Source organism: Oncorhynchus kisutch, linkage group LG1 (assembly GCF_002021735.2).
Source record: "Oncorhynchus kisutch isolate 150728-3 linkage group LG1, Okis_V2, whole genome shotgun sequence".
NCBI classification, from domain to species: domain Eukaryota; kingdom Metazoa; phylum Chordata; class Actinopteri; order Salmoniformes; family Salmonidae; genus Oncorhynchus; species Oncorhynchus kisutch.
The window spans coordinates 1,290,167-1,306,351 of NC_034174.2; the positions used below are offsets into that span (position 1 = coordinate 1,290,167).

Sequence of the window (16,185 nt, forward strand, 5' to 3'; positions counted from 1 at the left end):
TCTGATAGCATGCACCCACCTGAACCAGTTGTAAACAAAATAACTAGCGTAGCAGGCGCTACACAAAACGCTGAAATAAAATATAAAACATGCATTACCTTTGACGAGCTTCTTTGTTGGCACTCCAATATGTCCCACAATTGGTCCTTTTTTCACCGATTAATTCCGTCCATGTATACCCAAAATGTCCATTTATAAAGCAGGTTTGATCCAGAAAAAAACAGCTTGCCAAAACACAACGTCACTACAAAACATTTCAAAAGTTGCCTATAAACTTTGCCAAAATATTTCAAACTACCTTTGTAATACAACTTTAGGTATTTTTAAACGTTAATAATCGATCAAATTGTAGACGGGGCAATCTGTATTCAATAGAGCAAGTAAACAAAACATGCCCCTTTTTCCCTCCTGCGTAATTTCAACAGTGTAACGTTGTTCCAGGATGGGCCTCTTCTTCGTTGCACCAATGATTAACTCCAACCCAATTCCAAAGTAAAATGGTCCCTATCAAATATCCCTTGGCAAATACAACTGAGGGAACGGTCAGAGGCAAAAAAAAAAGAAATGAATCTGAACAGTTTTTCCTCAGGGTTTTGCCTGCTACATAAGTTCTGTTATAGTCACAGACATGATTGAACCAGTTTTAGAAACTCCAGAGTGTTTTCTATCCACACCTACTAATCATATACATATAATATATTCCTGGCATGAGTAGCAGGAAGTTGAAATTGTGCACGCTATTTATCCAAAAGTGGAAATGCTGCCCCCTATCCTTAAAATGATTTATTAACCACGCTGTCTGTGTGGGTGGACCATTTCAGTTTGTCCGTGATGTGTACGCCGAGGAACTTAAAACTTCCCACCTTCTCCACTACCGTCCCATCGATGTGGATAGGATAGGGGGCTGCTCCCTATTATGTTTCCTGAAGTCCACGATCATCTCTTTTGTTTTGTTGACATTGAGTGTGATGTTATTTTCCTGACACCACACTATGAGGGCCCTCACCTCCTCGCTGTAGGCTGTCTCGTCGTTGTTGGTGATCAAGCCTACCACTGTAGTGTCGTCTGCAAACTTGATGATTGAGTTGGAGGTGTGCATGGCCACGCAATCATGGGTGAACGGGGAATACAGGAAAGGGCTGAGAATGCACCCTTGTGGGGTGGAGATGTTGTTTCCTACCCTCAACACCTGGGGGCGGCCCGTCAGGAAGTCCAGGACCCAGCTGCACAGGATGGGGTCGAGACCCAGGGTCTCGAGCTTAATGACGAGTTTGGAAGGGTACTATACTATACTATACTCTAGGGTTAGAGTACAGTATATACATATGAGATGAGTAATGTAGGGTATGTAAACATTATATAAAGTGGTATATTTTAAAATGGCTAGTGATACATTTTTCCATTATTTAAGTGGCTAGAGATTAAACAGTATGTTGAAAGCAACCCCTCAATGTTAGTGATGGTTGTTTAACAGTCTGATGGCCTTGAGATAGAAGCTGTTTTTCAGTCTCTCGGTCCCCGCTTTGATGCACCTGTACTGACCTCGCCTTCTGGATGAAAGCGGGGTGAACACGCAGTGACTTGGGTGGTTGTTGTCCTTGATTATATTTTTTCCCTTCCTGAGACATCGGTTGGTGTAGATGTCCTGGAGGGCAGGTAGTTTGCCCCCGGTGATGCGTTGTGCAGACCTCACTACCCTCTGGAGAGCCTTGCGGTTGTGGGCGGAGCAGTTGCCGTACCAGGCGGTGATACAGCCCGACAGGATGTTCTCATTTGTGCATCTTTTTGGTGACGAGACAAATTTCTTCAGGCTCCTGAGGTTGAAGAGGCGCTGATTGTATACCCCCATAATATGTTATACAGAGTGACTGACTGAAAGGGAATATGTGACTCATTTCAGGAAACTAGTCATATGTCGTGCATCACTACTTCAGAGGAGAGTAATTTGAACGTAAACTTTTATTTTTAGAGAAATGTGTTTTTAGGCAGAAATGCCTTCTGGAACATGTGAACTTTCATCTGCCTTAATAACAACCCTGTATGGCATCTGTTAATACAAATCCAATTGTTAAATTATGAGCCTAGTTGTTTTAGTAATGGAAAAAGACAGGAACATTCCCGCTAGCCATGATTGGATCAGATAATGGATGGGCTGGACATGCCTAGAGATTAGTTCAGGTCTGCCATGTAGAATTCAGTCTGTAACATGAGCTGGTCAGTATTTGTAGGTAATCCTTTCTAACGCAGCTTTTTTTAAAGATGGCAAAGTGTTGCTCTCCACCTTCTGGAGGACCAAGTTTGGAAATCAGAGGAAGTCCCGGTGGAATTCTAGTATGATAGCTGGAGATGGAGAAAATGCTGGTCTTTGATTGCAAATATGCAGAGGGAGTAGAAAAGAGAACACAAAGAAGGCTGTATAAAACACCTGTCTCTGGATTACATCTTCAAACTAAGGGCAACCATGGCATCCGGGACAGAGAAGGAGAAGCATCCATCCATGTATAAGGGTAAGATAGTCTAGATAGCTACATTTTCAGATATTACACGTTTCTAATTTTGTCAAAGTTGTTTTCATTTCAAGTTAAAGCCTACTGTTAGGTAGCTAGCTAACGTTACGTGTATGATCTATGTAGTAATATTTTCTGTATCTCGGAGCCATTTGCATTGCTAGTTATAGCCTAATGTTAGCTAGCTAACATTGAACCTGGTTGGTTAGCTACCTGCAGATTCATGCAGGGTAGTAACGTTATGAGTTGGGTTTATGGTTCATTGTTTAGCTAGCTAGCTACATATCTAAACAAAAAAATCCACTATGCATGTAACCATTTTAAAAGACTGTCCATGATGTCACTGCAACAACAGTTAATAGACATAGCCATAGCAAATTTACAGGCTATCATCTTCGATTTCAGAATACTCTCGTCTGAGTGTGCCAGAGCGCAGAATAACTGACACATTTACAAACGCTCAACACCTGTTGAATATTGCCAGGTGTCAGTAAACGTCGGCACAGTTAGTCACCAACGCTCTGGATAACATAAAAACAGCCTTACCAGCTCTGCTAGGATGAGTAAAATGGTCAGAGTGAGCTGTTCTCTCATATGTCTGGCAGTAGCTAGCAAGCTAGCCAACGTTAGCCAATTAGCTTAGGAGCTTGACTTCTGTTATTAGGTTAGAATGCTTGGATCAACCCTACTCCTCAGCCAGTGTCCCGTGTGTGCTCTGAATGCTCCGAGAGTGAAACACTCTGAATTTACGAACTGCCAATCTGACAGCGCTCTGAGTATACAAACGCCCAGATTGAATTTACAAATACACCCTTAGTATAAACCAGCCTTTAGTCTTGAAATCTTTGATTGTTTAGTATATGGCCTCACATGTGAATCCTTAAAACCTCTTGATACTACGAGCGTAATCATCAACTGACACTAATTAGCATAACACAACGGACATAAATATTACTAGAAAATATTCCTATTCATGAAATCACAAGTGAAATACACTGCTCAAAAAAATAAATGGAACACTTAAACAACACAATGTAACTCCAAGTCAATCACACTTCTGTGAAATCAAACTGTCCACTTAGGAAGCAACACTGATTGACAATAAATTTCACATGCTGTTGTGCAAATGGAATAGACAACAGGTGGAAATTATAGGCAATTAGCAAGACACCCCCAATAAAGGAGTGGTTCTGCAGGTGGTAACCACAGACCACTTCTCAGTTCCTATGCTTCCTGGCTGATGTTTTGGTCACTTTTGAATGCTGGCGGTGCTTTCACTCTAGTGGTAGCATGAGACGGAGTCTACAACACACAAGTGTCTCAGGTAGTGCAGCTCATCCAGGATGGGACATCAATGCAAGCTGTGGCAAGAAGGTTTGCTGCGTCTGTCAGCGTAGTGTCCAGAGCATGGAGGCGCTACCAGGAGACAGGCCAGTACATCAGGAGATGTGGAGGAGGCCGTAGGAGGGCAACAACCCAGCAGCAGGACCGCTACCTCCGCCTTTGTGCAAGGAGGAGCAGGAGGAGCACTGCCAGAGCCCTGCAAAATGACCTCCAGCAGGCCACAAATGTGCATGTGTCTGCTCAAACAGTCAGAAACAGACTCCATGAGGGTGGTATGAGGGCCCGATGTCCACAGGTGGGGGTTGTGCTTACAGTCCAACACCGTGTAGGACGTTTAGCATTTGCCAGAGAACACCAAGATTGGCAAATTCACCACTGGCACCCTGTGCTCTTCACAGATGAAAGCAGGTTCACACTGAGCACATGACAGATGTGACAGAGTCTGGAGACGCCGTGGAGAACGTTCAGCTGCCTGCAACATCCTCCAGCATGACCGGTTTGGCGGTGGGTCAGTCATGGTGTGGGGTGGCATTTCTTTGGGGGGCCGCACAGCCCTCCATGTGCTCGCCAGAGGTAGCCTGACTGCTATTAGGTACCGAGATTAGATCCTCAGACCCCTTGTGAGACCATATGCTGGTGCGGTTGGCCCTGGGTTCCTCCTAATGCAAGACAATGCTAGACCTCATGTGGCTGGAGTGTGTCAGCAGTTCCTGTAAGAGGAAGGCATTGATGCTATGGACTGGCAGCAGGCAACCTGGTCACAAATCAGAAAAGCAATCAAATGAAATTGTTTACCTTTGATGAGCTTCGGATGTTTTCACTCACGAGACTCCCAGTTAGATAGCAATGTTTTTTCCCATAAATATTATTTTTTTAGGCGAAATAGCTCCGTTTGTTCTTCACGTTTGGCTCATTTTTCAAAATAAAAGCCTGAAACTATGTATTGTGACACTAGACACATTAGGGAAGCCATGGAAAAAGGAATCTGGTTGATATCTCATTCACTGCTCAATAGGGACGCATAGGAACTCAGAGCTTTCTAAATAAGAGTCCCTTCCCGATTGGATTTTTCTCAGGCTTTCGCCTGCAATATCAGTTCTGTTATACTCAGACAATATTTTTACAGTTTTGTCAACTTTAGTGTTCTCTATCCTAAGCTGTCAATTATATGCATATTCTAGCATGTCCTGACAAAATAGCCGTTTACTTTGGGGACGTTATTTTTCCAAAAATGAAAATAGTGCCCCCTAGATTCAAGTAGGTTTTTACCAAAACATTTAAGCGCCTTTTATTTTTTGTACCCTCTCACAAGGAACCTTAGGTGGGTCTTTGTTTTGTCCCTGTAGAGGAACCCAATTGGCTTTTACGTAGAACCCTCATGAAGAAACCTCTGGTTCCATGGTTTTGTCATCTGTCCCTATGGGAGAACCCTTTTGAGTTCCATTTAGAACCCTGGCCTTTGAGTTTATACGTCTGCAATGTTGTGAATGTTTCCTGGGTATCTCCTTTAGCATATGCATCAGATGCATATCAATATATCCATGAAAAAATATAATAGTTATTTCTTTAGATAGACTCAAGTATATGGTTTGTAGAATTCTACAGTCCTAGTGAAATATGTTGACCAATTTTTATTTATTTATTTGATTTCACCTTTATTTAACCAGGTAGGCTAGTTGAGAACAAGTTCTCATTTGCAACTGCGACCTGGCCAAGATAAAGCATAGCAGTGTGAGCAGACAACAAAGAGTTACACATGGAGTAAACAATTAACAAGTCAATAACACAGTAGAAACCAAAGGGGGAGTAACTAACTTTCTACACCACTTCCTGCCAATGACACAATAACATTCTAATGGTCTACCACGAATAATCATTTAGTTGTGTTTATGAAGATCTTAAGTAACATTAGAATACAAAAAAACATTTTAAGAGAACATAATAGCATTTTCATTAGTTTGCTACTCAAGTCTATAAGTAAAAAATAAAAACCACTAGTGCAAGAGTTAAATCTATCACAAAGAAATACATTCTAATTTAATTTTGACAGGACTAAAGAAACATTGTAGAAATAAGAACATGAATTAAAAAAACAATCACATATTTTAGGCTTATTATGTTAGTAAGCTTTGCTGCCACGCAAGTGGTCATGTGCTGAAATCATGGACAGTGTGGATATTCTTGGAAAAAGTGATATTTGGAAACAGAGCTGCACCTCTCAAATTGAGAGCAATTTGACAAAGGAACGTGTCACAGAAACTGGAGAATATGCTCTTTCTGATATTATATCAAATGTTTTACCTGCATGTGACTCTGAAGGAGGATTTGATAAAGCGATGCTCTGTCAATTCCAAATGGCGCCTATCTCTTCATGTGCAATTTGAAAACGGATAATTTTGTAACTCAGACTATTGTCAATTTAATCTTGTCTATAGGCTAAATCTTCTTATGTGTGATATTAGTTGTGGTAGTCTTAATGGGCTGGCTGTGCAGGCTGACTTCCCCTCGCTCATCAAGTTGAATAGAGTCAAGGACATGTTTAGCATTATTGTAAAGGTCTACTGCAACACATAGCATGTTTTCGTTTCCCAAAAGATAAGGCTGACTAGTAATAGAGTTATAGTAAATAAAACAGCCCTGTAACAGCTTCTTTTTACAAAGTAAAACATAAAAAAGACATCTACACGCAACCCGCATGGTCAAATAATTTGCTATAAACATGAGTGCCAGCGCTGATAAATAGCCATAGCAAACTGATCATTACACTATTGTTCTAAATTAAATCATCCTCTTCACACTCCTTATCATTCAATTAGGCCTCATTTAAATTTGATTGAAGTAATATGCACAATTATTGCCCATTCAACCATTTGTCATTCATTCAGTGAGGAGAGACACATTAGCGCCTGGTTGGGTACCAACGTGCTACTGTGTATTGTCTCAGCGGGTTAACTTTTGGGATAGGAGGCAGTATTTGGAAGTTTGGATGACTGAGGTGCCCAAAGTAAACTGCCCGTTACTCAGGCCCAGAAGCTAGGATATGCATATAATTGGTATATTTGGATAGAAAACACTCTAAAGTTTTAAACTCTTTAAACAATGTCTGTCAGTATAACAGAACTGATATGGCAGGCGAAAACCTGAGAAAAATCCATCCAGGAAGTGGGATTTTTGATGTGGGTAGTTTTCAATTGAATGCCTATACAGTATGTAATGGGTTAGGACCCAGATTGCAGTTCCTATGGCTTCCACAAGATGTCAAGTCTTTAGACATTGTTTCAGGCTTGTTTTCTGAAAAATGAGGAAGAATGAGACTATTGTCAGTGGACTGAATGAAGCAGAGATGGTTTGCGCGCGTGACCAATTGCGCGCCCTTCGTTTTTTTTCCTTTCTATTGAATATACTATTGTCCGGTTGAAATATTATGGATTATTTAGACAATAGACAACCTGAGGCTTAATTATAAACCTCGTTTGACATGTTTCAACGAACTTTATAGGTACTATTCGGATGTATTCGTCTGCATGCTGTGACCGCCTTTGAGCCAGTGGATTACTGAACAAAACGCGCCAACAAAACCAGAGTTTTTGGGATATAAAGAGGGACTTTATTGAACAAAACAAACATTTATTGTGTAACAGGGACTGTTGAGAATGCAGCCAGATGAAGGTTATCAAAGGTAAGTGATTCATTTATCTCTATTTCTCACTTTCGTGACTCCTCTACTTGGCTTGAAAATGTTAGTATGCTTTTGTATGCGGGGCGCTGTCCTCAGATAATCGCATTGTATGCTTTCCCCGTAAAGCCTTTTTGAAATCTGACACAGCGGCTGGATTAACAAGAAGTTCATTTTTAAGCTGATGTATAACACTTGTATCTTTTTATGAATGTTAATTATGAGTATTTCTGTATTTTGAATTTGGCACTGCAATTTCACCCGGATGTTGTCGAGGTGGGTTTGCTAGCGGAACACCTATCCATTGAAAATTGGTTCCAAATGCTTGTCTGTTAGTGATTTCAAAATTGAGCAATGTTAAATACCAACATTTAGGAAAAGTCAGGGAAGGAGCAGGACTTTGTTGTCTTATAATTAAAAATATATAATAATTTACAAAATCAAATGTCAGATACGAGAGGTTGAACAGACTAGTAATAGGGGTTGCAACAATGGCGGCGGATAATTTTAGAAAGGGAGGGCCCAGCTGATTTGTAGGGGTCCAGGTTTTGCAGCTCTTTAAGGTGCTCTTATTCTCCATGGACTTTACAGTGTCCCAGAACTTTTTGGAGTTAGAGCTACAAGATGCACATTTCTGTTTGAAAAATTTAGCCTTTGCTTTCCTAACAAAAAAGCCAAATGTATTGGTTCCTGACTTCCCTGAAAATGTGCATATTGCGGGGACTATTTGATGCTAGTGCAGTACGCCACAGGACGTTTTGTGCTGGTCGAGGGCAGTCAGCTCTGGAGTGAACCAAGGGGCTATATCTGTTCTTAGGTCTACATTTTTTTGAAAGGGGCATGCTTATTTAAGATGGTGAGAACATTACTGTGCACCATTAAGAACAACCAGGCATCCTCTAATGACGGGATGTGGTCAATATCCTTCCAGGATACCCGGGCCAGGTTGATTAGAAAGGCCTGCTCTCAGAAGTGTTTTAGGGAGCATTTGACAGTGATGAGGGGTGGTCGTTTGACCACGGACCCATAACGTATACAGGCAATGAGGCAGTGATCACTGAGATCCTGATTGAAAACAGCAGAGGTGTATTTGGAAGGCAGGTTGGTCAGGATAATATCTATGAGGGTGCCCATGTTTATGGATTTATGGTTGTACCTGGTTGGTTCCTTGATAATTTGTGTGAGACTGAGGGCATCTATCTTAGATTGTAGGACGGTGTTAAGCATATCCCAGTTTAGGTCACCTAACCGAACAAACTCTGAAGCTAGATGGGTGGTGATCAATTCACAAATGGTGTCCAGGGAACAGCTGGGAGCTGAGGGTGGTCTGTAACAGGCAGCAACAGTGAGAGACTTATTTCTGGAGAGATTTATTTTTAAAAAATTGAAGCTCGAACTGTTTGGCATAGACCTGGAAAGTATGACAGAACTTTGCAGGCTATCTCTGCAGTAGATTGCAACTCCTCCCCCTTTGGCAGTTCTATCTTGACAGAACATGTTGTAGTTGAATGTATTTGACTAAGTTGTATGTAAACTTCCGACTTCAACTGTATGTAAATCTGATAATTATGTTTTTTATTTGTAATACATTTGGTAAAATTTCTAAACCTGTTTTTGCTTTGTCGTTATAGGATATTTTTTTACGCATGTTAAGTTTGCTGAAAGTAAACGCAGTTGACTGCGAGGACGTTAATTTTTTTGCTGAGTTTTTGACTGCAATTATTACTGATATTAATACAGATATTTGGACTGTACTTCTACCGCTCTAATATGGGTAGAATTCCTAGAAGCCTATATTTAATCTAAAATAGGACCTCCATTAGTTACAAACACAGCGGTGTTCAATATGGCCCAGCTGCCCTGAGTGTATTGGATGTATGTTGGCGTGTAATAAATAACCTTTTGATTTAAGGGCTCAGAGCACTCAGATGGTGCTTAGTAGTAGCAGGTCTCTGGATGGAAACATTACTCACCTCACCACTTTGGTTCCATTCCTGATCAACTGTATGTCCACGTTACACAACCCGTTGGCATGGGATACCAGGTTGATCTCTGAGAACGCCGCCTGACACACACACACACACACACACACACACACACACACACACACACACACACACACACACACACAAATTTTTAACACTTTATTTGAATCCACCAATCATGTACAAAAAAAGGATCCAAACATCTCAAAAGTCACTGTATGCATGGCACTCAAGGGTACAGAAAGCAGCTCCTTTTCCAAAAAGCTAGGCTGCCCACGACAGCTGAAAAAGAGCAGCACCTAGCCAATTGCTTTGCCCTAGTTGTTGTCAGGCCCGCAATCTGGAGGCAGCGCACTGTAAGCCTGTGTATGTGTCCGAGACTCCTGAATACCAGCGCCACCAGCTTGCACCTACTACATGTAGCTGTCAATTGAGCAGCCCACTTCCAAAATGAGCACATCCCCCTGGCCTCCCTGTCAACAACAATATCTGGTTTATTTGGCATACAGGAAAACACATCAACCTCATCATACCAGCATCCCCTTAAACTAGGATGTTTATTCACGTGTGCTGTTGGTGAGACCACTTGTCTCACCTCGCTGGCTATCAGGTAAATTTTTAATTTTTAATTTCACCTTTATTTAACCAGGTAGGCAAGTTGAGAACAAGTTCTCATTTACAATTGCGACCTGGCCAAGATAAAGCAAAGCAGTTCGACACATACAACGACACAGAGTTACACATGGAGTAAAACAAACATGCAGTCAATAATACAGTATAAACAAGTCTATATACGATGTGAGCAAATGAGGTGAGATAAGGGAGGTAAAGGCAAAAAAAGGCCATGGTGGCAAAGTAAATACAATATAGCAAGTAAAACACTGGAATGGAAGAATGTGCAAAGTAGAAATAAAAATAATAGGGTGCAAAGGAGCAAAATAAATAAATACATTAAATACAGTTGGGAAAGAGGTAGTTGTTTGGGCTAAATTATAGGTGGGCTATGTACAGGTGCAGTAATCTGTGAGCTCCTCTGACAGTTGGTGCTTACAGCTAGTGAGGGAGATAAGTGTTTCCAGTTTCAGAGATTTTTGTAGTTCGTTCCAGTCATTGGCAGCAGAGAACTGGAAGGAGAGGCGACCAAAGAAAGAATTGGTTTTGGGGGTGACTAGAGAGATATACCTGCTGGAGCGTGTGCTACAGGTGGGAGATGCTATGGTGACCAGCGAGCTGAGAAGGGGGGACTTTACCTAGCAGGGTCTTGTAGATAACATGGAGCCAGTGGGTTTGGCGATGAGTATGAAGCGAGGGCCAGCCAACGAGAGCGTACAGGTCGCAATGGTGGGTAGTATATGGGGCTTTGGTGACAAAACGGATTGCACTGTGATAGACTGCATCCAATTTGTTGAGTAGGGTATTGGAGGCTATTTTGTAAATGACATCGCCAAAGTCGAGGATTGGTAGGATGGTCAGTTTTACAAGGGTATGTTTGGCAGCATGAGTGAAGGATGCTTTGTTGCGAAGCCGTGCTTCTCCACCTGCATTGCTTGCTGTTTGGGGTTTTAGGCTGGGTTTCTGTACAGCACTTTGAGATATCAGCTGATGTACGAAGGGCTATATAAATAAATTTGATTTGATTTGATTTGATTTGATTTGAATTCTAGATTTAACTTTGGATTGGAGACGTTTGATATGGGTCTGGAAGGAGAGTTTACAGTCTAACCAGACACCTAAGTATTTGTAGTTGTCCACGTATTTTAAGTCAGAGCCATCCAGAGTAGTGATTTTGGACAGGAGGGCAGGTGCAGGTAGCGATCGGGTTGAAGAGCATGCTCTTAAACGCTAGTAAAACCAAATGCATGCTTTTCAACCGGTCGCTGCCTGCACCTGCATGCCCGACTAGCATCACCACCCTGGATGGTTCCGACCTAGAATATGTGGACGTCTATAAGTACCTAGGTGTCTGGCTAGACTGCAAACTCTCCTTCCAGACTCATATCAAACATCTCCAATCGAAAATCAAATCAAGAGTCGGCTTTCTATTCCGCAACAAAGCCTCCTTCACTCACGCCGCCAAGCTTACCCTAGTAAAACTGACTATCCTACCGATCCTCGACTTCGGCGATGTCATCTACAAAATGGCTTCCAACACTCTACTCAGCAAACTGGATGCAGTCTATCACAGTGCCATCCGTTTTGTCACTAAAGCACCTTATACCACCCACCACTGCGACTTGTATGCTCTAGTCGGCTGGCCCTCGCTACATATTCGTCGCCAGACCCACTGGCTCCAGGTCATCTACAAGTCTATGCTAGGTAAAGCTCCGCCTTATCTCAGCTCACTGGTCACGATGGCAACACCCATCCGTAGCACACGCTCCAGCAGGTGTATCTCACTGATCATCCCTAAAGCCAACACCTCATTTGACCCCCTTTCGTTCCAGTACTCTGCTGCCTGTGACTGGAACGAATTGCAAAAATCGCTGAAGTTGGAGACTTTTATCTCCCTCACCAACTTCAAACATCAGCTATCTGAGCAGCTAACCGATCGCTGCAGCTGTACATAGTCTATTGGTAAATAGCCCACCCTTTTCACCTACCTCATCCCCATACTGTTTTTATTTATTTACTTTTCTGCTCTTCTGCACACCAATATCTCTACCTGTACATGACCATCTGATCATTTATCACTCCAGTGTTAACCTGCAAAATTGTAATTATTTGCCTACCTCCTCATGCCTTTTGCACACATTGTATATAGACCCCCCCCCCTTTGTTTTCTACTGTGTTATTGACTTGTTAATTGTTTACTCCATGTGTAACTCTTTGTTGTATGCTCACACTGCTATGCTTTATCTTGGCCAGGTCGCAGTTGCAAATGAGAATTTGTTCTCAACTAGCCTACCTGGTTAAATAAAGGTGTTCTCAACTAGCCTACCTGGTTAAATAAAGGTGAAAAAAAAAATTATATATATATAGTTTTACTTGTATTTAAGAGCAATTGGAGGCCACGGAAGGAGAGTTGTATGGCATTGAAGCTTGCCTGGAGGGTTGTTAACACAGTGTCCAAAGAAGGGCCAGAAGTATACAGAATGGTCATGTCTAGCAATGTACAAATCCTTGTATGAACAGCAGCCATTAACATGGGCAATGGACTCCATTACATTTGACTCAATACAAAATGGGTCATGGCTTGCAGGGTACCAATGTGCTAGATTATATTTTGTTGGTAGAACTTGCAGCCTTGCCTTAACAGTAAAGTTGAAATTGCCCTGACCAATGGGAGCATTCTGGTACATGGAATGGGAGACAGAGTGGTCAGCACAGTCCAGAGCAGCGAGTTTCCTCTGCAGCCTCAGGCCAGTCCAGTGTTGCAGTAGCTGCATCCGTCTGATACCAATGAGTGTTGTCCTGGATGTAACATGAGATGTTCCATCATGGGTGACAGAAGCCTCCACATCAACACCTCAATCTGCCACAACTGCATCAGAGGCAGTCACAGGCTCAGTTTGCATATCAGTCCGTGTCCACCTGTTCCCCTTGCTCTGCAAGGGCCGCGGCTTTTGTGGAGCGATGGGTAACGATGCTTCGTGGGTGACTGTTGATGTATGCAGAGGGTCCCTGGTTCACGCCTGGGTATGGGCGAGGGGACGGTCTAAAGTTATACTGTTACAGTTGCACAGGTTGCTGAGGTCCGGCCAGTCTGACCAGACTCCAAAGCACGAGTGTCCAATTTTCCATTGGCTTTCTTCCTAAAGCCCAGGATGTGGGTGGAACTCCTTAACTGTCACATTGAGCATGTTCAACAGGTGAGTCTGTCTTGTAGCAGTGTAAATCCACTCAATATTCGGGACACCTAAACCCCTGTCTCTTTTTCTTCAGGAAGACAACATCATGTGTGTTGAAACATAGAGCCACAGAGACGGGGGTTTAGGTGGCTAACACTTTTTTGATTACATGATTCCATATGTGTTATTTCATAGTTTTGACGTCTTCACTATTATTCTACAATGTAAAAAAATAAAGAAGAACCCTTGTGTCCAAACATTTGACTGGTATTGTACAGTATGTAAAATGTATGCAGAGGTTGATTCTATGCGGAGGTAGATATCAGGGTTCTTGTTAGGAAAACGTTGCACCAGACATTTGAACAGCAACATTTTAATTTACCTGACATTTGAGAAATCTGCAAGACCCATATGCTTTGGGTGCGTAACCTGAATAGGGCGTCCACCTACAGTGCTCAGAATGACAGAAATCCCATTTTGATTATGGTAAATCATATTAAAAGAACATGCAAGTCCAGGATGCATAGATGTGCAGTCCTTCTTACCGAATTCTGATGTGCACTTTGAAGATGAGCAACGAACAGCAAAATAGTCTATTCCAAACAGACTCTGGGACAGTTGTGGGAAGACAGATCCCAAGTTCATACAACATGCAGGCCTAGCCTAATCAATAGTTTTTTTTAAAGCAATGAGTCTAATGCAACAGATCAGAACATTTAGATTATAATGTTGATAAACTATTCATTCCTCACATTATAAGCGCAGCAATGTGCACAAGGCTGTAGGCTACGTGCGAATGTTCCATAATGCATAATACGTTTGCAGATGACACAACCGTGGTCGGCCTGATCACAGACAACGACGAGACAGCCTATAGGGAGGAGGTCAAAGACCTGGCCGGGTGGTGCCAGAATAACAAATCTTATTTGTCACATACACATGGTTAGCACATGTTAATGTGAGTGTAGCGAAATGCTTGTGCTTCTAGTTCCGACAATGCAGTAATAACCAACAAGTAATCTAGCTAACAATTCCAAAACTACTACCTTATAGACACAAGTGTAAGGGGATAAAGAATATGTACATAAAGATATATGAGTGAGTGATGGTACAGAGCGGCATAGGCAAGATACAGTAGATGGTATTGAGTGCAGTATATACATATGAGATGAGTATGTAAACAAAGTGGCATAGTTAAAGTGGCTAGTGATACATGTATTACATAAAGATGCAGTAGATGATATAGAGTACAGTATATACATATACATATGAGATGAATAATGTAGGGTATGTAAACATTATATTAGGTAGCATTGTTTAAAGTGGCTAGTGATATATTTTACATAATTTCCCATCAATTCCCATTATTAAAGTGGCTGGAGTTGAGTCAGTGTGTTGGCAGCAGCCACTCAATGTGAGTGGTGGCTGTTTAACAGTCTGATAGCCTTGAGATAGAAGCTGTTTTTCAGTCTCTCGGTCCCAGCTTTGATGCACCTGTACTGACCTCGCCTTCTGGATGATAGCGGGGTGAACAGGCAGTGGCTCGGGTGGTTGTTGTCCTTGATGATCTTTATGGCCTTCCTGTGACATCGGGTGGTGTAGGTGTCCTGGAGGGCAGGTAGTTTGCCCCCGGTGATGCGTTGTGCAGACCTCACTACCCTCTGGAGAGCCTTACGGTTGTGGGCGGAGCAGTTGCCGTACCAGGCGGTGATACAGCCCGACTGGATGCTCTCGATTGTCCATCTGTAGAAGTTTGTGAGTGCTTTTGGTGACAAGCCAAATTTCTTCAGCCTCCTGAGGTTGAAGAGGCGCTGCTGCGCCTTCTTCACGATGCTGTCTGTGTGGGTGGACCAATTCAGTTTGTCTGTGATGTGTACGCCGAGGAACTTAAAACTTACTACCCTCTCCACTACTGTTCCATCAATGTGGATAGGGGGGTGTTCCCTCTGCTGTTTCCTGAAGTCCACAATCATCTCCTTAGTTTTGTTGACGTTGAGTGTGAGGTTATTTTCCTGACACCACACTCCGAGGGCCCTCACCTCCTCCCTGTAGGCCGTCTCGTCGTTGTTGGTAATCAAGCCTACCACTGTTGTGTCGTCCGCAAAATTGATGATTGAGTTGGAGGCGTGCGTGGCCACGCAGTCGTGGGTGAACAGGGAGTACAGGAGAGGGCTCAGAACGCACCCTTGTGGGGCCCCAGTGTTGAGGATCAGCGGGGTGGAAATGTTGTTGCCTACCCTCACCACCTGGGGTGGCCCGTCAGGAAGTCCAGTACCCAGTTGCACAGGGCGGGGTCGAGACCCAGGGTCTCGAGCTTGATGACGAGCTTGGAGGGCACTATGGTGTTAAATGCCGAGCTGTCGTCGATGAACAGCATTCTCACATAGGTATTCCTCTTGTCCAGATGGGTTAGGGCAGTGAGCCATGTGGTTGAGATTGCATCGTCTGTGGACCTATTTGGGCGGTAAGCAAATTGGAGTGGGTCTAGGGTGTCAGGTAGGGTGGAGTTGATATGGTCCTTGACTAGTCTCTCAAAGCACTTCATGATGACGGAAGTGAGTGCTACGGTAGTCGTTTAGCTCAGTTACCTTAGCTTTCTTGGGAACAGGAACAATGGTGGCCCTCTTGAAGCATGTGGGAACAACAGACTGGGATAGGGATTGATTGAATATGTCCGTAAACACACCAGCCAGCTGGTCTGCGCATGCTCTGAGGGCGCGGCTGGGGATGCCGTCTGGGCCTGCAGCCTTGCGAGGGTTGACACGTTAAAATGTTTTCCTCACGTCGGCTGCAGTGAAGGAGAGTCCGCATGTTTTAGTTGCGGGCCGTGTCAGTGGCACTGTATTGTCCTCAAAGCGGGCAAAAAAGTTATTTAGTCTGCCTGG

General features: G+C 42.9%; 1 protein-coding gene across 2 annotated transcripts in view; it reads right to left on the minus strand.

The window, feature by feature from the left end:
* LOC109881698 (synapsin-2) overlaps positions 1-16,185 on the minus strand; it is a 194,520-nt gene that overhangs the window by 120,409 nt on the left and 57,926 nt on the right. For both annotated transcript variants that reach the window (XM_031825523.1, XM_031825139.1), the window contains exon 3: positions 9,501-9,592. In XM_031825523.1, the coding sequence (XP_031681383.1) occupies positions 9,501-9,592 (92 nt within the window). The remainder of the gene's footprint in view (positions 1-9,500; positions 9,593-16,185) is intronic.